The sequence below is a fragment of the Melampsora larici-populina genome (assembly GCF_000204055.1).
Source record: "Melampsora larici-populina 98AG31 unplaced genomic scaffold MELLAscaffold_3, whole genome shotgun sequence".
Classification (NCBI taxonomy): domain Eukaryota; kingdom Fungi; phylum Basidiomycota; class Pucciniomycetes; order Pucciniales; family Melampsoraceae; genus Melampsora; species Melampsora laricis-populina.
Genome location: NW_006768767.1, coordinates 1,470,099 through 1,492,102, shown reverse-complemented (window position 1 = coordinate 1,492,102; position 22,004 = coordinate 1,470,099). Strand labels below are relative to the sequence as shown.

At 42.6% G+C, this 22,004-nt stretch overlaps 6 protein-coding genes across 6 annotated transcripts; 2 read left to right on the top strand and 4 right to left on the bottom strand.

The window, feature by feature from the left end:
• Positions 1 to 215: 215 nt before the first annotated feature.
• MELLADRAFT_102347 (uncharacterized protein) lies at positions 216 to 844 on the bottom strand (the record flags this gene model as incomplete). Its single annotated transcript, XM_007404979.1, has 3 exons — positions 216 to 412; positions 514 to 632; positions 690 to 844. The coding sequence occupies 3 exons, from the start codon at positions 842 to 844 to the stop codon at positions 216 to 218; spliced, it is 471 nt and encodes a 156-aa protein (XP_007405041.1).
• Positions 845 to 8,342: 7,498 nt separating this feature from the next.
• On the top strand, positions 8,343 to 9,256 carry MELLADRAFT_90909 (uncharacterized protein; the record flags this gene model as incomplete). Its single annotated transcript, XM_007405274.1, has 4 exons — positions 8,343 to 8,521; positions 8,633 to 8,730; positions 8,848 to 9,005; positions 9,101 to 9,256. The coding sequence occupies 4 exons, from the start codon at positions 8,343 to 8,345 to the stop codon at positions 9,254 to 9,256; spliced, it is 591 nt and encodes a 196-aa protein (XP_007405336.1).
• Positions 9,257 to 10,671: 1,415 nt separating this feature from the next.
• MELLADRAFT_90908 (uncharacterized protein) lies at positions 10,672 to 11,247 on the bottom strand (the record flags this gene model as incomplete). The annotated part of the gene is made up of 5 exons (XM_007404978.1): positions 10,672 to 10,711; positions 10,775 to 10,816; positions 10,913 to 10,934; positions 11,025 to 11,123; positions 11,193 to 11,247. The coding sequence occupies 5 exons, from the start codon at positions 11,245 to 11,247 to the stop codon at positions 10,672 to 10,674; spliced, it is 258 nt and encodes an 85-aa protein (XP_007405040.1).
• A 921-nt stretch (positions 11,248 to 12,168) lies between these two features.
• On the bottom strand, positions 12,169 to 14,178 carry MELLADRAFT_46796 (uncharacterized protein; the record flags this gene model as incomplete). Its single annotated transcript, XM_007404977.1, has 8 exons — positions 12,169 to 12,345; positions 12,407 to 12,468; positions 12,573 to 12,681; positions 12,754 to 12,973; positions 13,047 to 13,143; positions 13,209 to 13,354; positions 13,418 to 13,873; positions 13,956 to 14,178. The coding sequence occupies 8 exons, from the start codon at positions 14,131 to 14,133 to the stop codon at positions 12,264 to 12,266; spliced, it is 1,350 nt and encodes a 449-aa protein (XP_007405039.1).
• Positions 14,179 to 14,401: 223 nt separating this feature from the next.
• Positions 14,402 to 19,432, top strand: MELLADRAFT_115234 (uncharacterized protein; the record flags this gene model as incomplete). Its single annotated transcript, XM_007405275.1, has 18 exons — positions 14,402 to 14,554; positions 14,618 to 14,715; positions 14,796 to 14,867; positions 14,947 to 15,093; positions 15,159 to 15,235; positions 15,347 to 15,489; positions 15,563 to 16,100; positions 16,195 to 16,561; positions 16,646 to 16,820; positions 16,885 to 17,088; positions 17,163 to 17,312; positions 17,390 to 17,771; positions 17,843 to 17,909; positions 17,994 to 18,102; positions 18,199 to 18,316; positions 18,381 to 18,481; positions 18,553 to 18,820; positions 18,893 to 19,432. The coding sequence occupies 18 exons, from the start codon at positions 14,503 to 14,505 to the stop codon at positions 19,239 to 19,241; spliced, it is 3,417 nt and encodes a 1,138-aa protein (XP_007405337.1).
• Positions 19,433 to 20,602: 1,170 nt separating this feature from the next.
• MELLADRAFT_33100 (20S proteasome subunit) lies at positions 20,603 to 21,485 on the bottom strand (the record flags this gene model as incomplete). Its single annotated transcript, XM_007404976.1, has 5 exons — positions 20,603 to 20,828; positions 20,894 to 20,986; positions 21,053 to 21,160; positions 21,242 to 21,306; positions 21,372 to 21,485. The coding sequence occupies 5 exons, from the start codon at positions 21,483 to 21,485 to the stop codon at positions 20,603 to 20,605; spliced, it is 606 nt and encodes a 201-aa protein (XP_007405038.1).
• Between the last annotated feature and the right edge of the window lie 519 nt (positions 21,486 to 22,004).

The window sequence follows — 22,004 nt, the reverse complement described above, 5'->3', positions numbered from 1 at the left end:
TCCGGTGCATGGCTGCTTCTGTGATTGTTGTTGAATGTCACTATCAATTTTTCCAGCAGAGCTCTATCAGCCATGACTTCTCCTTGACTTTTGCCTTCATCATGGTTGCTCGGTCACCTTGAGCTGTTACAGTTAAATCTGATCAACACAGCGGTGTATGTAATTTGTCTTGCTTGTTTTGATCACGTATTTGACAACACCCGCCTCTTGGCTAACTACATGTCTCCTTGTGGCAATACGTCACAGCCTGACAAGACCCCACTTTTATCAGCTGTGCAGCTTGGCCGTGTCACCCAACTAGGTCTTACACATGGACTTATGTCTGTGCTGCCACACACATATCTTTTCTGATATGCCAACATAACTAACATATGAGGTGTTGATACATATACCGGGTCATGGCTTCCCCTTTCTGGTACACAGAATAAAGGAGAGAAACAAAGGAGCAGTCAAAAAGGATAGGAAGGAGATGGCCTCATTGCTTTGCAGGAAGAGAAAAAAGGAAATGCTTACTTAGTCTCACATAATCATCCTGCATTCCACCTTCCTCATCTGATGGGGTGTCTTCTGTTCTATCCTTCCCTTTATCCACATGGTCTCCCAGTTGCCACGTGCTATCCTCAGTTTCTGGTCTGAGCTACAAATCAAGAATGGCGAATCCATCCAAATCTGCTTCTTCTATCTCTTACTCAGTGCCTGGCACTGGTGCCTGGCTGCCCGCTGTTGCTGTGCCTGCTACCACAGGGGTTGGGTTTGTTGGTGCCACAGGAGTAAGAGGATCTTCATTTGTGGTGTCGAGTTTCACAGCTGTGTACCCCCCGTTTTCCCCGGTGGGGGTTGACATTGGTACTTGTGTTTCTGTCTGCAGTCCTGCATTCAAGCGTCATGTTCCGCTAGTTCCAGCCGCCGTCTGGTTTGTCTGCAGAGCTTCTGCTTCCATAGCTTGAGTCACTTGTTCTAAGCTTGCCTCTTCCCTTGCCAGTCTTCCCTCCATAGATTTGTACATTGTGAATTCTTTGAAAATAAAAAAGCTGTTCCACCTAATTTGAAATATTACTTGATAATGTAGTGAATTTAACTTTTCAAGACTTTATTTGAAGAGAATGCAGACTAGAGGATTGATGCACTGATCAATCCAAGCAAGAGGGGTAAATGACTGAGCAATTAGAGTGGCGGAAAATTTTCCACTTTGAGAATTTTCAGCAACACTTTCTGTATGTTGCACGCCAGCTCTTACCCCTCAGCTCCACTAAGTCCCCTGGGCTTTTGAACCAAATTGTGCCTCATGGGTTCTCTCAAAGAAATATGTGACTAAAAACACTTTGAACCAATAACAAAAGATTCCATTCCTGATGTCGCATTGGTGGCACAAAAACAATCCAATACCAACACCTGCGCCGGAGTGGTTTGGGTGTTGGTGCCTTGATCAACCCGAGTCAATTTGTAATAAGGCCTGCACCCGGCCCGCAATTCCACGGGCTGCCCGGCGGGCGGGCCAGGGCAGGGCAAGCCCGATTTGCTACAAAAAGAGATGAGGCTCGGGAGCACTTCGCGCTCCAGCCCGGGGACAAAGTGTCTCAAATAAGTCCTCAGAAGGTGTGTTTCATTTCATTATTTCAGCGCAAAACATGTTGTTTTGGACTGAAATTACAAGAAAACAGATAACAAAACAAAGATAACAAAAAATTTTAAGTAGATATTCAAGTAGATTTGATTGAGTGAAATAAGGACAACTTGTCCCAGCTTTTGAGGCAAATAGATGCCTCAAAATTCACCGGATCCATAGTAGCTTGTTCATCTGTCCACACTCTCCCACCTGCAGAAAATGCTTGTTCAGAGGGTGTACTGGTAGCAGGAATAGATAAGTAAGCTGAGGCCATTCGAGCCAGAACCGGAAATTCAGCTGTGTGAAGTCCCCAATATTCCAAAGGATCAACACTTCCATCTGCGTGTCCAGTGGAAAAATACATCTTGACTTCTTCTTCAACCGTGAGTTTTTTTTCGTGTGATGGAACGATGCGGCCCATCTTCTTCTGGTTCTGATTGAGGATTATCAACAACATTGGCATTTTCAAAATCTTGAATAAAAGTTGCAGCCTCCTTAACAAATTTCAATCGCAATTCCTCTCGATTGTATAAACCAGACATATCAATTGTTAAAGTTGACAGCAAGGGTGCCACTATACTATACTGGTATGAGTATAGTTGGGTATAGTATAGTTTAAATTGTACTATACTATACTCAGTATAGTATAGTTGAAACTATACTTTTCTTAACTATACTCAGTATAGTATCAATTGATCAACTACACATGGACAAGGGTTACACAAGTTTTCCATCAGCATGTTCAACTATACTGCACAGTATAGTATAGTATAGATGAGTATAGTTGCACTATACTATACCGAGTATAGTTTAAGTACTGTATAGTTGAACTATACTATACCAAGTATAGTCACAGTATAGTATAGTATAGTATAGTGGCAGCCTTGTTGACAGTTTGAGGAGTTTGCTCCAGGGATCAAGGAATTTAGCAAATTGATAAACAGGTTTTTTGAGGGAATCTTGATGGTATTCCTGGAGCTTGATTTTCATAGGTCCAATGGCTGCTTGAAGAGGTTCATTCGCATTACCTTTCCAGGCCTGTGGAGCACAAATTTGATAATTAAGTGATTTGTAAAGACTTAAAACTTAAAAGAAGGTATTGGACACATACCTTGTTGAACTTGTCCAAAATCCACTGATAGACTGGTGCAGCATTGGCAGTTGTTGGGTATTTGGAACCTGATAGTATCTTTGTTGCTGAGTTAAGTTGCGAGAGAAAAGCTACAAGCTGGGCCACCAAATCCCACTTGCTTTCAGTGAGAGCAAACTTTGCATAGTCACAATCGTGTTTTGTGTGATAATCAATTGCAGCCTTGAGTCAATAAGATCTCTCATGAGCTTCACAATCGGAGTTCCATTGGGTGTCAACTTGTCAGATAAGCCGGACATGATCCTTTTCCGGGAGCATCCCCTTGATGAGAAGAGAAAAAGACTCCACATGTTGTGGAGAAGCTTTGACATAGTTGGTAAAGCCAATCAGGCAAGTTAGAGCGCTGGCGACTCAATCGGTGTCTTGATGTAGCCAAGCAGCAAGAGCAGGAGGGAGTGAAGGATTTTTGTCACCTAATTTCTTGGAGAATACATGGAGGCCAGCTTTAGGGACCAGATTAATAACATGAGCCATACACCCAAGAAGTCGTTTGTCAGCATGAAATTGAGGAACTGCTTCTTCCAATTTTCTTCCCATGACCAAGTTGACAGACGTGTTATTGGCAGTGAGACAAAATATTTTATCAACTAAGTTGTATGCTTTCAATGTATCAATCAAGTGTTCACAAAGATTGTCCCCAGTATGCAGACCTTCAATCAACTTCATTCCAATGATGGCTTCACACAACTTGAAGTCTTTTGAAAGCCAATGAGCGGTGACTCCAAGAATCGATTTGTTATGCTGACTCCAGCCGTTGTAAGTGAAATTGATGTGAGTAATGTCCTTGAGGTGTTGAGTGAGTAAACGACGACCTTTGATAAACTGAGCCTTGAGGGTATTGGTAAAGGTAGTATAACCAAAGAAATAAGGGTGAATGTTTGGATTGACTAGCAGGAAAGTGTTTTGTAGATCCTCAGATTCAACTAACGAGAAAGGAAGTTCCTCATTGACAATGAGGCGTAAGATAGCAGACCGGAAGGTGGTACTCGAGAGCTTGTCATTCTTACATGAAGTAGAAAATATGCAGAAGAAAGTCAGATGCGAATGAAATGAAACAATGTACTCAGAATTGAGGCACTTACTGGAGCGATTTGGCCAGTTGTAAGGTACTTGCGCATATCAACGGCTCCTTGTTTGATGTGTGATTCTTCATCAAGGCTGTGCTTGAGAAGATGGCGACTCATCGATTTTGTACTGTGAGTCAGATCAACTTTATAACTACTTCCACACTCCTTCCCAGGCTCAAGCTGAAAGGTGCAAATGGTCCTACAGTCGCTACAGTCAAAGTTCAGCAACACCGCGCCCGCAAGTAAATTTCAAAAAATTACAGCACAACTCAACACTTTGGTATACTTCAATCACCTGTAATTAAGCTGGATATGGAGTGAGGAGAGGCTTCTTGATCAAAAACTAGCTTGCCTAGGCTATCCAGCCACTTTTAATTTTTTTTTTAATTTTGACCCTCACATTTGGGACATCCTGCCTATAGGTATATTTATGCTTATACTTAAGCTCTTAGGGTACATAACTAAGGCCTAAAGTATGTACATAAGCTTCTTGTGTTCTCTTCAAGTGGTTCACGCATCTGCAGTTGCACTTTTCACATGAAGTCAAGCAAATATTGAATCATACGATATGGACAAAATGCATTTGTATTTGTATAAAGTTCACACACAGCTCAGTTAATAATCACATCTGGTTTCAAGTGAGCATTATGGGGAGTCTTGCTGTGTGATTTGTACTTTTTGACCAACTTGGCAGCTTTCTCTCCAGTGAAACCCTTTCTAAAAGACAATGAGATAAGGAGTCAGTCTTGTTTTAGTGGAATTGGTGATCTTATCATAAAAACTTACTCGTATGCATCAATCTGTCTATCTATCTTTTGAAAGTATTGCCGGATAACCAACGTTGGGCAGGACTTTTGAACTCATTCAAACAGTATCTTGGTGTCTTCAAAACTTTGACGTTCACGGCTTTCCTTACGGTACTCTGAAAGCAAAACCATGAGCTGTTATTAGTAGATGTTCAATTGGATATTGATGAGGATACATATGTATTGCTCACGTTGCTTTATAAAAGACCAAAAGAGTTCAATTGGATTGAGCTCGCAATGAAATTTAGGCAAAAATAAACAAACATGTCCGGCCTCCTCAATTACCATGTGAAGCAGTGGTTTCTTGTTTAAGAAATCAGATTGTAAAGAAAGGATGCGAGTGGCACAGCAAGTTGGATGAGATGTCGCGGCGACTTCTTCTGTAGGCAGATCCTTGTCAAGAAAGTATCCATGTGCCTGGGCTTCTTTGATGAGTCAATCCTTTTGAAATCGGTCGTCTTGTGCTACCCCAGACTTCTTGCAAGATGGGCAAGTGCCATTCAGTGGCTGCTTTCCAAGAATCTTTTGCTCTTCATTGTAAGATTTCCATAAACCTCGTTCTTCAAGGACAACGATCATACCTTTTGCTTTTCCAGCGAACTCGGGATCTGGATGATCCAATGGAAACACCATAGATTGTGGTTGCCCTCGGAGTTCAGCTGGGATTCTAGGATCATCAGATGGAATGATTGTATCACGTGGTTTACTTTGTTTTCCACCCAGGTTTAAGTTCATATTCTGGACTTGTAAAGCTGAGGAACCAAAAGCCTCATGAGCCAATGAGCAATCAAACACAAAAACACCACAGCAGTTGGGGTGCATCGCCTCAAAGATTGGGATTGCTTTGGTTTTCACCTGAGTGATAAGTTGTTCCATATCCCACCAAGGATCCCCCTTTGAACCCGGATAGATTACCTCGGCAGCGTCTTTTGGTAATAAAGGATCGACTTTTACTCCTAACTTTGAGTTAACTTTGGGTGTAAGATGAAGTCGTCCATGAGATTCCAAGATCCAGTCAGAGATGTGGATTAAGCGACCAACACTCTTGGTTTGAAATTTAGAAGTGTGAGGCAACAGCCACAATATTCGAGCTCGTTCATTTGCATGTATGGTGGATTTGTTGTGGAACAAAAAGACAGTTCTATGTCGTCCTTCTGGTGTAACCTTTACCTCAGTTTCACAATTGTTTCCATCATATTGATATGAGCAAGATCAATACTCTTCATACATCTTGATGAACTCCCCACGGTACTTCACAACATCAGGCCTCTCATGGCCATCAAAATAGAGTGATTTTTGATACTCTTTTGGTCGGAATCCTAGTTTAAACATCCAGCGGTAAGCGGTTACCAAAGTTATTTGTTTTCCAGGATAAAATCTTGGAAGAACAGTCGAGTTACAATGCTCAAGACATGCTCAAGGAGTAACCTGACAAAAACAAGTTCAGTTAGACATCATTCAAAAATAAAACACCAGATCCGAATTGAATTAAGAAATGGTTACTAACCTAACCAACTTTTTGATCGGTTGCCCATAAGTATAAGGCCTCAAATAGTTGATGATTATCAAGCATTGATACATGTGGCAAGTTAAGTCCAGTTTTAGAGAATGAGAGCTCCTGGTGCTTGATCAAGTGATTGGCCTGAAAGTGAATCTTTCTTGCACGACTTCTGCCGGAGTCAACTGGGGATGTGGTTTATTGATTTGGCGAGCTGAGGACAAAGCGGTCAAAACAGAAGCAGTGATCAAAGGAGATTTTGAACCAGATAAACTGAGTTATTTGCAAAGCAAGTTGAACTCGCGAAGGTCTCCAAGTTCCAGATGTGGATAGGAAAACTTGGGATCATGTTTCTGCTTTGAATTGTACATCACAGACGCTTCCAAAATGGCTTTGTTAAGCTCGGCCCATTCCTCATCAACGCGCTGCTTGAGATCGGGCTTTATTGATTTTGTTTTAATGCTGTCTTCATACCGGCTCACACATAAATCAATCCGGGTGTTGTATTTGCTGGAGTTCCGTTCAGCTTCTTTTTCTTCTGAGCAATCCCCACTTGAGCACCCATCAGATTCATCACAATCATTGTCTGTGTTGCTAGATTCTTCATCGGCTTGAACATCTACGTCACAAACTTCTTCAACTGGAGGTTTTGTTGTGGGCGGAGGAGGATTGGCTTTGGCAAGCCAGTTGCCAAGGAATGCAGTATTCTTTCCAACTGCTTTTTCGCGTTTCAATTTCCAATTGTGCTTTGTTTGCCTCGAAACAGGGGCTGGTTTAAGTTTCTTTTCCAGATTTTCAGTGTCGACCATTGGCTTTCTGTAGCCTTTGATGTGTCCGCAAGCTTTATTCTTTTGCTTTCCAATCACCGGTTTTGATCGATCCCGTGCATAGAATACCGGCCAAAGATTGTTTTCAACAATTTTGTTATCAGAGTGTTCTTCATCTGAGGAGTCCGCTGCAACAAGGCTGTAAAGCTGAAGAAGTAAGTTGTTTTGATCAATTTGATCTTGAGCTTTGTTGTTTATATCTTCATCATCAATATCTTCTATCGGATTGATCCCATTCAGTTCTGTGTTGCTTTGTGAATTTTGTGCTACAAGTTGATTGTCCCGCTCTCTCTGCTGGTGCTGGCGCTGAGCCTTTTGACTTTTATTGAGGGCCATTGACTTCTGTAACTTATTTTTAAATAACGGAGGAGCCGGATATGATATTTAAAAAAAACTTGTTTTTTGGGCAAAGCAACAGTGAAGCAGACTCAAGAGGAATGATCAAATGGTATAATGTGCAATTCTTTCAAAGTATCTTGACCATCATCTGTCTTTCTGTCAGTTTTTACTCAAGTTTCTCATTTCAAAATGTGAGATATGGAAGTAATTCACTTGCCCAATGCGTGCTAGAGAAGCTGGAAAATAAGGACCAACATTTGGGACCGGTACCGGCCCCGGGGCCCGTACCGGTCTAAGTGTTGCTGAGCTTTGACTATAGCAACTGTATTCTTGTCTTCCTTGGTGATTGGATTGACAAACAATTGAGTCTTGAAGTATCTCCACACCCAAGAGGTTCTGCTGCCAGTTCTAGAGTTGATTCAACTAGTTAGATTGGATTGAGTAGAACTGGTAGATTGTACGTTGACGCTGATAGGCAGCTGAGGAGTATCTGATTCTGCTTCAGATAAAACAATCACGGATTGTGAAGTACTATCTCTTGGATTAGCAAGACGAGATTGCTTGGTTTGGGAGCTGGAAGGAGGGCTTGCGTTGGGGTGTCTCTTCTTTGTTGATCCCATCGTAACAAACCTTACAATATAAATAAAACAATATATTTAATATATCTGAGATGATAGATCGGTGATTCAACTTAAAAAACGGAATCCAACTGAAAAACGGAAAAATGACTTACATTTTTTTTTTTGAAGAAAAATACCGGGCAGCCCGTGGCCCGCCCAAGCTTCCCGCGGGCAGAGGGCAGAGGGCCGGGCCGGGTGGAGGCCTTAATTTGTAATGTCCCCGTGACTTACTAAAGCCTGACTCGCCCCGGTCACGAGAGCCCACCGCCGGGTCATACCGAGCGGTGTATCAGGCCATTCAACGGGTTCTCCGGTCTACCGCCTGTGGCACCGCGGTGTTTCGGTGTCGTAAGGTGAAAATCGAGATGGTCTGGTACAGTTTTTCACCAGGAGACATCGAATCAGCATCAACTTTACAACATCATCGCAATGGAATTGCATCATAACATACCGACAACATCCCCAGACAAGGGTATCGTTCTCAGGAGTGTTGCGGCTGATTGGCTACAGACGGGGATTCAACTTCTTCAGAATGTTCTTGCAACAGATGCTCAGTTAACCACCGTCTCTTCGCTCGTCCCCGGCAGCACAGTTGGAAAACATCTCAGGTGTCGAGTCCTTCTATCTCCTTTATTGACCATCTCCATCATTTGAAGCTCGAAAGAAGAATGTTGATCAGATGTCGATTTTGGCATTTTGATTGCATACGTCTTGGCTAGACACCTTCATGATCATTTCCGGATCCTCCTGGACGCCGCCATTTCGCCAAACAACGAAGTTAACTACGATTCTCGCGGTAGAAACATGCCGATGGAAAGTACGTCCATCCATAGTTCTCAATCGTTCCGGCTCCTGAAGTTGGCTCCTGGCCACAAATGGTGTACCTTGAGTATATCACTTTCCTAATCAGTAGAACCTGCTGTTTGTGCGATAGCGTCGATAGCGGTTGCTTTACAAGAATTCTGCACTCTCCGCGAAAGACTTTTGAATCAAAATCAACATATCCAACAGGTACCATCTTCTGACTTACCACTTCGTTTGTCGGCAACTACCCCTCATTCCCTGCAGTTCCATACTTCCTTTGGTCGCGAGGTAAGGCAACTACTTTCCTCTAGATTTCTCTCCTTAATCCAAGTTGACTGCTCCAGTCTCAGATTGAACCATCTGGATCTTGCCATTTTCAATAGCTATGGTTTGCTTCCCTGCATGCAATTCATCATTACGCATTGATCAGAGTGATCGTTACAGGAGAATTGGGCCTACAACTTCCCGCCGATTTTGGGGTAGCCCCAAGCACGATTGCCAACAATGAAGGAATGAAAAATGATAAAGCCAAGATGTAAGGTCAGCTCGAATCTCAAACCTAGGACCCTGATACGACCGTAATGCGTCTTTACGAACCCCATTCAGTGCACTCGACAAATTACCTACATTGCGCGTATCTTATGTCGATTATCCCCGTTCCTTTGACTTGACTTCCCCTGTTTGGTATATCCCGGATCTGGCGAAGAGTCACCGACTTCCTTAACTAGATTGTTCTCCTCACCAGATCTCTTCATTGTTTGCATCCATTTGTTCCGCTTCTGTAATTCTGCTGTACTTGCATGCAAATTTGATTGAAAAATTTCTTGTAGCTGCATTTCATGCACTTGTATGTTCGAACTTGAAATTATCATACTAGACGGTTTGGTTCCACAGTCAATGCATAATTGCTATATTGCATGTTTCACAGTCATAAGTCTTCATGATAGGTCTGGGTATCAATAACTTGCTTATTTGGCATGAAAGTGGTTTCAGTGAATTTAAACCCACCTACCAAATCGCCAGGCGCAAGCTGTTCCACAAGACTCGATTCAGACCTCATTATGTGCCAGGAAAGTCAAAAATCCAAGAGATGAGGTTACGCTCAGGTGTTGCTGGATCTGTTGCTGGATCAGCAGACTGAGTTAGACATTGGGTTTGTCTTATGAGAAGTAGAAAACCAGGTCATGCCTCTCTCGTGACAGGGAATTGATGAGTTTTCGAATAGTCTTGAATCATAACAACATGCTACAAACACACGTTCTTTGTACATTTGACTTGGTGCGAAGTCTTAGAGCTGAAGACGGGCTCGATGTTACCTTAAGAATACATGCTGAGCGTATGATGGGATGCGGTGGGTGTGGAATGAATGATGCTAAGTCAACGTCCATTTGGTGCGGGAAATCATCTTATTGGGAGCATCCGCTCACGATGACATTGGAGTCATTGAGGAATAAGTCAACCAGACAAGCACATGTTGCCTATGTGAGGACCCAGATTGTGCTGATACTACATCTGATCAAAAGGATGTCTGCAGCTGAGAATACCGCTTGAGGCAAACCAACTTCGCTCGTGTCAAGGCTTCGCAAGTCACGCAGCAAATGAAGAGATTCCTTTGCAATTTTCAAATACGCCGAACGAGCCGACAAGGAAAGCGTTTGCCGTTCGAAAGGTGCGTTCTCAAATAATAGAGTACATCATTTTTTACCGGGCCTGTTGAAGCATGTTAGCGCATTAAATGTATTTCGAATGCCGCAAGATGACGACATCACCCGCGATATTCAAGAAGGGCAGGGAGCGCAAAGAATTCCAAGTGAAAGGTACAATCTAAAATCCCAAAGCAAACGGTATCAACAAAGAAAGAGGAGTAAGACGCTTATTCCGAGTATTTGTTCATCGGTGAGTGAAAAGCGTTCGGGCGGGGAGCGAGGCAGACAGTCGGATGTCGAAATAACGATCAATTTCCTAAGCAACCGTTGAGAGCTTCGATGCAGCAACTGAGGATGAAAGCGCGATTAGTCCCCTTTATGAAGTGTGTTTAAGAAACATTGACGACTTACATCTCTTCAATACCGATGCAAATACAGATGCAGCAGCAGCATCTAAATAAATTGAGAGCGATGAAGGAAAATGAGTGTCAGTTTGCATGCATTTCAGAGACCAAGGAATCATCTTTCGGAGAGTCGGTATGGACATACTCAGCGATAGGATGATGGCCACCTAATGTCAAAAATTGTTATCAATAACAAGGGCAAACGATTCGTTCAGTTTCCTTGAAAAGTGTTGAAGCGGTATGGAAGATTGACTTACCGCCACGAAGTCGTAACAATTGAGAACTGACCCAGCCAGTAGGTTGTACGACATTCTCGGTTTGAGGCTCTTGGGTGGAGTGCGAATCCGAGACCAAGTCTTCGAGAAAGAAAGTAGGAGTTAGCCGAGTTCAACATTGGAGTTGAAGAATGAATCATCTCAACTGACTTGGAGACATGGTGTTGGTAGCTTGTGGTTGAGAGGTCATATTGTTGGCAATCATGATGTTGAAGGAAGTTGGATTTAAGTGTAGTTAGTTGAAGTATGAGGTCGAAATGCTGAGCTGAAATTGATCAAGCTGAGTTGGTTTTTATTGGCGTAATGGGATGGGAGAAATGCTGGAGTCAAGGCCCAAGGGTATTTAAGTCGAAGGAAATTTAATATGTGTGTCGAGAGCTATGTCAACTGTATCAATTTCGATGAATGCACTCGTGATCGTGTGAGAACATGACTTTGCATAAACTGGAAGCTGGTAGAATGTTTTTGGAGATGGCAGTAGGTGGCAGTCTGGTTCAAAGGATCATTTGAGAACAAGGCTAGATCAGACGATCGAACTGAATCCAAACAAGTTCAACATCTTTTCAAAGCTGAGCGGCCTGCGTGGATGAATTGGAAACTGTTGAAGCTAGCCATTTTGAATTCATCACACAGCTATGTATGTAGACGTAAATGATCATTCTGATTTCGAATGCAGAGTGGAATAGGAAGACTGCGAAGTCTGAAGTCCTCTTTTGGCTGGAGCGACCCACGGGCCACAATAGGCTGTGAATCATTACTCACCAAAGGGCAAAGGGCCGAACATGATGCTGACTTCGGCTATCATCAACAGCTGCCTGCAGATGAAGGAGCACCTTCCAAGCAGTTCAACCAATTCGGTCCTCCAACAAGTGTTTTCTACGAGATCGGTTGATTGAAGACTTAGACAACCCATGGAAATTTAGTTCTCCAACATTCTCACTTCAACTGATCTACAACATAGCCGGACTTTATGTACAACGGATCACGAGGCTGTGCCTGCCAGACGCAAATCCTACACTTCCAACTTCGAAATGTGTACAAAGCTCAACGGCTTCTTGAGCATCTTTTTGAGGGATTAACTGTTGCACCAGGCTAGAAAATCAGAAATCCCAGACATGCCGAAGTAGCGTCTGAAATGTGATAAAGATGAAATTGGACATTGTTATACTACAACATTGGGAACTGCGCCCGTCTCGAGAAAAACTCAGGAATGTGGAATGGTCAATAGTCGTCCCCTCTACTAACAACCTCCTTACACGTGGGCCTCATTATGATGGTGTGCTCAAACTGCGCTGTCATACACCTACGAATAATTACATGATCAGCATAAGTCAATCAATCGCAGAGGCTTAGCGTTCACTTACCCTGGCACGTCGCTCAATGGCGGGTAATCCTGGACAATACCTAGATCGACCAGCTTGTCAAGCTATACCATCGTCATGTTTGTCACGTTTGTTATGTTTGTCATATTCATCATTAGTAGCGTGCAGTATCGCAGAGACAATACGATGACCATGGAATCAAACATACCGCTGGATAATATCGGGTCTCTCCTATACGGTCCAGGTACCTCTTACAAAAAGGGAGGGTGCCGAATTGTTTATTGATAGTATTTAACAAAGCCTTGGAGCGATTCCATCTTTAAGTAACAGAAGCAAGAGTCAAGATGAGGTCATTATGTGCAAGATGTGACCGAGTGAGAGAAACCTACGGGATTGGCTTGATGACATCGGGCATCTTGGCGTAATGTGAGCATTCCCCATCATCTCTCACATAACCTCGTCCCGTACTTCCAAAGGTCTCAACAGCAAAATGATCCCCCTCTTCCATGACTCCATCCTCGTCAGAGTCAGCAACGATGGGTACAGACTTACCACCATGTATGTGGTAAGGAAGGATGTTATGACCAGTTAAATTTTTGATTGACTTGACTAAATGGTGCAACAGTCAAGGTAATCAGTTAAAACTTTGTCATATGTATAGATTGAGACACGTAGATGGTACCTTGATGCACCTTGCCATCTACTTCCACTTCGTAAGATTCCATCACCTCTTGTATCTTGGCACCGATGTCTTGGAGCCTGGCGTCAATGCCTGCTTCCTATCAGGCAGCGAATGAAGAGATCAGTATGAGCTGTATTAATCAAGACGAAAAACCATATGTACTCGAACACCTGTATCAGTAGCGGCTTTCACGGCTTCCAATAGCTTATCGTATTTGTCATTGAACGTCATAGTAAAAGCTGAATCCACGATCCGACCACCGACTTGGATGCCAAAGTCCACCTTTAGGACATCATCTGCTTTCAAGACTATGGATCGATTGAAATGAGATCAAAGGCGTAATCACCGAATATAAACTCCAAATCACCCACCAATGTTGTCACCTGCGTTGGGTGTATAATGAGCAGCACAATGATTAAGACTGAGCCCAGTAGGAAAACCTATTCCTCTTTTCTGTCCATCTTCCTCAATGAGAGCCCGAGTTCCGTTTTCAATCATTTCAGCAATTTCAGTCATACCCATACCAGGTTTTATATTTTCACGAGCATATTTGCGAACTTGTCGGTGTGCTTCGGCCGCACGTCTGATACTATTATAATTATCTGGTGATTCTGGGTCTTCTTGAGCTGCTAAGAGTTCTAAATGTCTTTTCTCTTCTGAAGTAGTTCGGTAAGAATTATCGCCTAGATAAGCTGAAGTTTCACCCACGGGGTAATTACCATGCGGGTAAATTTTCGATAATGGGATTCGAGGTGGAGAGCTTTGTTGTGCACAAGCTCCATTTGTTTTCTTTTTCTTGGGTTTCTTCTTCTTTTTCTTCTTCTTTTCTGCAGACATCACAATCATGAGAGGTGTATGAGCAATGATGTCTGAAAGCTTTTGAAAAATACGACGGTTTCAATGACGAACCTCCCGAATTACCGGCAGTGGCCTCTTCGACACCGTCCTCTTCGTCTTCGTCATCTTCGTGGTTTTCTAAAGTCGTTTGTTCCGCAGAAGGAACTGTTATCCCTTCGGATGCGCCAGTCGTGCCAGTAGCTTGGCCATTCGAAGTGACATCGCCATCGGTGGCTATTTCGATAGCCATTTTTGGTGGTGAAGTCTGAGAAGTTGACCTTCTCCGACCAAGCTGAGAATCGAGTGACCTTCCTCAGAATCGTGTCAGCCGCAAAAAAACTTTAGCACATGTAAATGTAACATAGCCGCTGCGGGCCTCGTTTGTATCGGTCCTGGCCTCGAGGCGCGATGTCGGTCCGTGATCCCGGACTTCTCCCTCACATCACCATTTGCACACCAGGGTTGATTGACCTTCATTGATAAATTTGTAGTCTATAACATAGCGTCAAAATCACATCAACTCAGACCGCATTCTCAACAAACTCTCATTCGTCAAAGTACATATTGAATCGAGTTTGAGCCGGGCGCACTTGCTCAGCACTTTTTTAAATTGACGACGATGAAAGACGACCAGAAATCTGGATTAGCTTCTACATCAACCGACACCAATGGTATTCAAGCTCTCCCTGCTAGTCAAGATACTACAAGTATTGATTCGTCTGAAAAACCAACAGCAGAACCCCCAATAGATTCAGTACCCGGTGGTGAACAGCACCAGGATGATGACTCACTGAGCGAGGCCCCAGACGAATCCGACGAAGATCAAGTCAAGGTCAGTTGACCAAATTTCCGGGGCTCTGAGACCAATGTCTGATTTTTGCATCAATCTTTTACCTGAATGTATGCGCACAGACTTCTCCCAGTAAAACCCCTCGACAACTCAGGATAGACTCAGAGAAAGCTGATCGCGCAATAGCGCGTCAAGTGAGTCAACTGGCCTATTTTTTTGTACAAAACTCATCGGTCTTACAACTTAACACACTCTCTGTGGTTGGTCATCTAGGATCAAAAGGCAGTCCGCGAGGCTCGAGATGCGAACCTGAACTCGCGTCGGAAAGAAGTAGACGCGGGTAAGGTAGCAGATAGCATCAAACGTTTTAGCTACCTTCTGGGTCAGACAGATTTATTCCGTCACTTCTGTGACCTAAAGGTATGCAACCACTTAGAATGACCTCCATGGCACACGAGTTCTTACATCTTCCTTTTGATCCCTAGGCCCAAAGGGAACCTGAATTTGCAAAACTCTTGGCTGAGAGTGAAAAAGCCACGATCAATATCAATAATCGAGCCAAGTGAGTCAAGGGGAGGGTGGAATTGGAGGACACTTCCGACGCGTGACTTTTGAATCCCATCACGCATACCTGAGCTAAGTGAATTGATTGCATTGATTTACATTGCTGTAGGGCCAAAGGTTCGAATCGTAAACGAAAGACTGAAAAGGAGGAAGATGAAGAGTTACTGGCAGCTGAAAAGAGTGGGGACAAAGAAAACCCTGAGGATGCAACCGCGGATGACGAACCATTTGTTTTCACTGAATCACCTAGCTGTAGGTGTTTTTAACTCAATCCAGCATTCTGAAGATAATGGATTGACTTTTTCTCGCTGTGATTCCATCATAGATGTGAAAGGCGGAACTATGCGAGATTACCAGATTCAGGGTTTGAATTGGATGGTATCACTTTTCCATAACGGTATCAACGGTATTCTAGCCGATGAAATGGGATTAGGGAAAACTTTACAAACAATCTCCTTTCTTGGGTATTTAAAACATCATCGATCTCTCGCTGGACCTCACCTTGTCATCGTTCCTAAATCTACTTTGGATAATTGGCACCGAGAATTCAATTTCTGGGTACCTGGTTTTAACATCGTTTCACTCAAAGGAAGCAAAGAAGAACGTAATGAGATTTGTCAAACTAAAATTCTCACTCAAGATTTCGATGTTATCCTCACGACTTATGAGCTTTGTTTGAGGGAAAAGGGAAGTTTGAAACGTGTGGCTTGGGAATATATTGTCATTGATGAGGCCCATCGGATCAAAAACGTCGATTCTATGCTTAGTCAGATCGTCCGATTATTTCAAAGCCGAGCCAGGCTTTTGATCACTGGGACGCCGTTACAAAACAACTTGCAAGAGCTTTGGGCACTCCTCAACTTGTCAGTCCTTCGTGATCTGCCTCTCAGTTTCCAATTCACTCCCCTTGTCGTGATGTTATACCCAATCATCTGATTATTTTCATCGTCTTCTTAGTCTTTTGCCAGATGTGTTCAGTAGTAGTGAAGACTTTGACGCGTGGTTTCAGCGTGAACGAGGTACTAACGCCGAGTCATCGTCGGATGCGGAAAATAGTGTAGTCAAACAGTTACACAAAGTTCTCAGGCCGTTTTTACTGAGACGAGTCAAAGCAGATGTAGAAAAAAGTTTACTACCGAAAAAAGAAATCAATGTTTATGTAGGAATGACTGAGATGCAGAGAAAATGGTACAAGATGATTTTAGAGAAAGACATTGATGCAGTCAATGGGGTTACAGGCAAAAAGGAGGGTAAAACTCGATTGATGAATGTGGTGATGCAGCTTAGGAAATGTTGTAATCATCCTTACCTGTTCGATGGTGCTGTCAGTCTACGTCCCTCTCTTCATTTTGCTTGATCAAGCGAGCCGCGGATCAAATATCTAATATAAAATTACTACTCGTTGCAGGAACCTGGGCCTCCGTTCACCACTGATGAACATCTTGTATTCAACAGTGGAAAGATGATCATACTCGATAAATTACTCAAAGCTATGAAAGCCAAGGGATCGAGGGTACTCATCTTTAGTCAAATGAGTCGTGTTCTCGACATCTTGGAAGATTATTGTCTGTTCCGGGAATACGGTATGCCTTCGATCTACATTACTAGAACACGTACATCTGAGACTGATCCATTATCATATCCCAGAATATTGTCGGATCGATGGTAGCACTCAGCACGAGGAGCGTATTGGCGCAATCGATGAATACAACAAAGAAGGAAGCTCGAAATTCATCTTTTTGTTGACCACGCGAGCCGGTGGTTTGGGAATCAATTTGACCACTGCCGATATAGTCGTCCTGTTTGACTCCGATTGGAATCCTCAGGCAGATCTACAGGCCATGGATCGCGGTGAGACACTTTTTGCCAAATTTGCTTTCAATTTTATTGGTACAAGAACCTGATGGTAATCATCTGGGCCTTAGCTCATCGTATTGGGCAAAAGAAGCAGGTCTATGTGTTTAGATTTGTTACTGAAAACGCGGTGGAAGAAAAAGTGCTTGAAAGAGCTGCACAAAAGTTGAGACTTGATCAGTTAGTCATTCAGCAAGGGAGAGCCAACGTGGCTCAAAAAGGTCGGTGTTTACACCTATATCATAGTTTTTCATTCCAATGCGACGTCTACTTACTTCAATTGTCCCACCGTGCTTAGGTCAAAGTAAGGAAGTCCTCGTAGATATGATTCAGCATGGGGCGGAGAAGATCATCAATAACAAGGAAACCATGCTGGTCGATGAAGACATTGAGTCTATCATCACAAGAGGTGAAGCACGGACGGCGGAATTGAATGCCAAATATTCTGGCTTGGATTTTGATGACCTCGCCAACTTCAAAACTGAAACCAACACTCAGCAGTGGGAAGGTGAAAATTACGCTGCTAATGGACAGGCCAAGAAGAAGATCAGTATGACTTGGATCGAGCCCGCTAAACGAGAGCGGAAAATGAATTACAGTGAAAATATGTCTTTCAGAGATATGTTGAGGGGTGGGCCTGCGGTTCCCAAGAAGAAGAAAGGACCAAAGAAGATTAACACGTACGTCACGTATTCTGAAGTCATTGTACATCTTTTACCTGCTCCATACTCATCGTGTTCGCTGCTCACAGGTCAGATTGGCAATTCTATCCACCTCGCTTCATCGAACTACAAGACCGAGCAGATCTACATTTCAAGGTGTGTACTCTTCTGGACCTCAAGTCTCGCACACGCGTCTGTCTTTTGCTCAAACCTAGCGTCCTGTGTGCTTCCCTGCTCTAGAAAACTCAAGGAATCAAAGCAGAACTACCAGAGAGAGAAGAGGGCGAGAACCCTGATCCAGAGGAGTTAGAGAAAGAGAGACAAGATTTACAAGCGGAAATTGACAATGGTAATGTATTCCGCTGATAATGACACTGCACGGTGCTGAGTTATGGACTGTGTTTTATATATAACTGACAACTACCCGCATTTCGTGAATCGCTAGCCAAACCTCTCACCGAAGACGAATTGGCTGAAAAGGCAGAAATGCAATCTCTCGGTTTCGAGAGCTGGTCACGCAGAGATTTTTTGAATTTCATCAAAGGCTGCGAATTACATGCGCGGTAAGTGTTTCTCCACCGCCGGTCTTACTTTGTAGGTATCGCTAGCTAACTGCGCAATTTTTAGGGATGCGTATGATTTGATTGCATCAGAGATAGATACCAAGACCAGAGAAGAAGTCCAGGAGTACGCTGAGGTCTTCTGGCAACGTTACGAAGAGATCGAGGGTAATTCTTCCTTCAGCTGATTATAAGTTGCGTCATGATCACATCACTGATGAAAACTCTATGATATCCAGATCATGCACGCTTCATCACCAAAATTGAACAGGCAGAAGCCAAACGAAAGAAAGCTGACCGAACGGAAGAGCTCCTTAAAGAAAAGATCAGTAGTGTCAAACATCCCATGCAAAATCTCAAGATTCATTACCTTAATCAAACCAAGGGTAAGAGTTACAGTGAAGAAGAGGACCGATTCCTGTTAATACAGCTCCATCGGCATGGACTTGGTAAGGAAGAAGTTTGGGAGTTGATCAAGAAGGATATCATCGAGAGCCCTCTATTCAGGTTTGTCTGACCGAATCTTTACACTATTAGGAAACCAATTCTTTACTCATACGTCTTTCATTTGCGTGTCAGATTCGATTGGTTTATAAAGTCAAGAACCCCACAAGAAATCATGCGTCGGTGCAACACACTTGTACAATTGATTGTCAAAGAATTAGATCCTGAAGATACTGAAGAGCTGATGCGTAAACGAACTGTGAAGCCAAAGAAAGAAGGAGATGCAAAGGACGGCGAGCAAGAAGAGTGTGAACCGCCAAGCGCAACCCACACGAACAACAACGCGCCCACTAACGGTAAAGCTCCGGCTGCTAAAGCTCGCAAACGTAAAACAGACGAAGTTAATTCAAACGGGGCTGCTGATCTTGGTGAATCGAGAGGTAGTACTCCAACCTTGAAGAAAAAATCACGAACGAAAGCTTAAAAAATACAAGATAAATTTGTTCAAGTTCATATCATTTTTGAATGTAGTCTTGAATAAATTGTTAAATTGTGATTGAGATTACCCATGATAGAAATGTAGGAAAATGTTGTAATTTGATTAGAGAAATTTTATTTAGAGGAATTGCTTAGTTATTATAAAAGCAAAATCAATGGCGTGTTTGGTTCATTGGCCATCTTTGTTATCAGAACCTTACAGATTCAGAAACTATGCCAGTCTTAGATCAGTGTTCATTCAATTCACCCTGCCTCGCCTCACTTCATTGCACTTTGTCCTTCATGTTTACTATTGGCATCATATAGGATTTATCAGATGTGACTACAGATCAAAAGTTGAAGAATCTGGGCAAGTTGTAAGGGTGCAAGGTTTGATTGTATGTGTGTAAGTGGTAGTTTACACCGAGCCTCGCCTAACAAATATAGGGATTCCATCTCTTCAATCTCATTTACCTTTCTTGGAGAGAAAATTCACAATCTTTGGTTCATCTTTGGAAATCTTTGCAAGCTATGCAAGGGTACCGCCATGGTTGTGTAACTCTCAAAGTTATCCTCAGGGAATACGCCAGTTTTATGTAAATGAGCTAAATCCTTTCAGACAGGAATTAGCCAACTGGATTGTGAATTGGGGTTCACTGCAAAGATATTTGCTTGAGTGGTACCTACTCGAAAGAACTCACCTCCTCAGAGTTTATAAGTTACCATCATTGATGAAAAAGAACTCAGAGTAAAGCATTTCAGACCTTGGGTATATGAGATGTTCAATGATCAACCCTTCAGCCCTGAGCACCTAGACAAGATCAAATTACTGCAATGATGATGAACTCGTAATTCAAAACCCAGAACTCATGCCCAAGTTTCAAGACGCATAAATGTGGCAGCAATTGGGACTTAAATTTTGCTGACATGCTTAGTTGTGAGGCTTATGGTCCAATGGAGTCGTCAAAGTTGGATCTCAAGTTCAAAATTGCAACTGATTCTAATGCACAACCACATTTTATCGCTTTTTGTTGAGCCACAAAATATATGCCCATCCATGAGGAGTGGCAGACCTTCTCCATATGGATTACCTTACAAGGGCTCCCGGGAGTTTTTCATCAGGGGCATTTCCATATCTACTTCGGATGATTCGACTTCAGATCAGCCTTTGAATCAGTGGCTGATCTTTTAGTGGAACACTGTGTGAGCAGAATTATAATCAAAAGGCTACCATACCACCTTCAGCAAGAGGAGTCGTTAAATGAATCTTAAGCAATTGCAAATGATTGCCCATATTGAAAATTTTTGGAAACCCAACTTTAGGATAAAAACATTTAAAAGTAAACAAAACATTAACACAAGACATCTTCAGTCCATTCGACTCTTCAAAACTCGTTTGATGATTTGATCTTTCTGAATGATCCAAACCACTGCTCCCCAACCTGAATAAGCGTCTCGATCCATCGCATTCATCAATGATTGACTAATCGTCTCAAAAAGATCTTCAGGTTCTAGATTAGGTTCCCAGAGTGCTTCTGCCATTCCAAACAGTTTATCTGAAGCTGTTCCTGAGACCACAAAATCTTTGGCAAAACTGAGAGATTCTCAATCAGAGTACTATCAAGATGTTGAGGAAAATGATCTAGATCGATGACTTACTTGATACATCCAATCAGATCAGTAGCAGCAATAAACGGTTCGTTTTTAGAATTCAATCCAGCAATCACAGGTTCAACAAAGTAAGGCCCAAAACTATAAGGATGAAAAAACGTAAGCTCATCACCTTACAAGTTTATCAGAGAGTTCTTTCTCACTTACCGTTTCTGATATAATGTAGACGAAACCAAATGTGCCATGGTCTCCGGTTCGATTGTACGTTCTTCTTTCATCTTGTACATATTAACTCGATGTCTAAATTGTTGTCTCCTATAATTTGAAATGAAGGATTAGAGTAGCATTCCAAATCATCTTCTTTTCAACTTCGCAAGTATCTTGAGTGTTACGAACAGAGTCACAGTATCAGAAGCAAGTCCAGGAAGACCAATATAAACCTTATCCGTCACAGGAAAGACCTATGTAAATCCACAAAACCATATCAGCAATCTGACTTACTAAGCCTAAGAAGAAGTCAACTCACCTTTTCAAAGTTACAAGCTACAGTCAATGCTTGGTTTCCCAATCTAAGATCACAAGCAATCGCTACACAATCTTTTCCCACCATGGCTATGACGGAGCCACCGTTTAATTCCATGATTGACTAAAAGCATATAAATAGTCAGCTTCTACAGGTTGATTCTGAAGTGAAGAAGTTGCGATTTCTTTTGATTTGAGAGCGATCTATCTATACAACTCGAAATGGAAAGTTCATTGCAGGCTTCCTATAAACTAACCATTTTGAATTAAAACAATTGGTGAGAATTCGTAGTAGAAGCTTGAGGTAAACGACTTTGATGACCGGTATTATGATTCTTGTGTGAGGATTCGTTTTGACTATTTGAGAATGAGGTTAATGATCGAACCAATTGTCTATGACGACGCGCGGCCTGTGATCGATCATGACGAAATTTGGTACCGTACCGTCTTCGAGTCAATATTAAATACCCGAGTCATTTCAGACTCACAGAAACTCAATAGATCAGGCAGCATTCAGCCACCCATCTTGCAAGTCAAGCAAAGTGCACAGATTAGTCATCAAGGAACTTTAAGCAAGGTTTTGTAATAATACCCTTTTGATCAGCCACACCTCACTCAATCTTTCATAAATAAATCA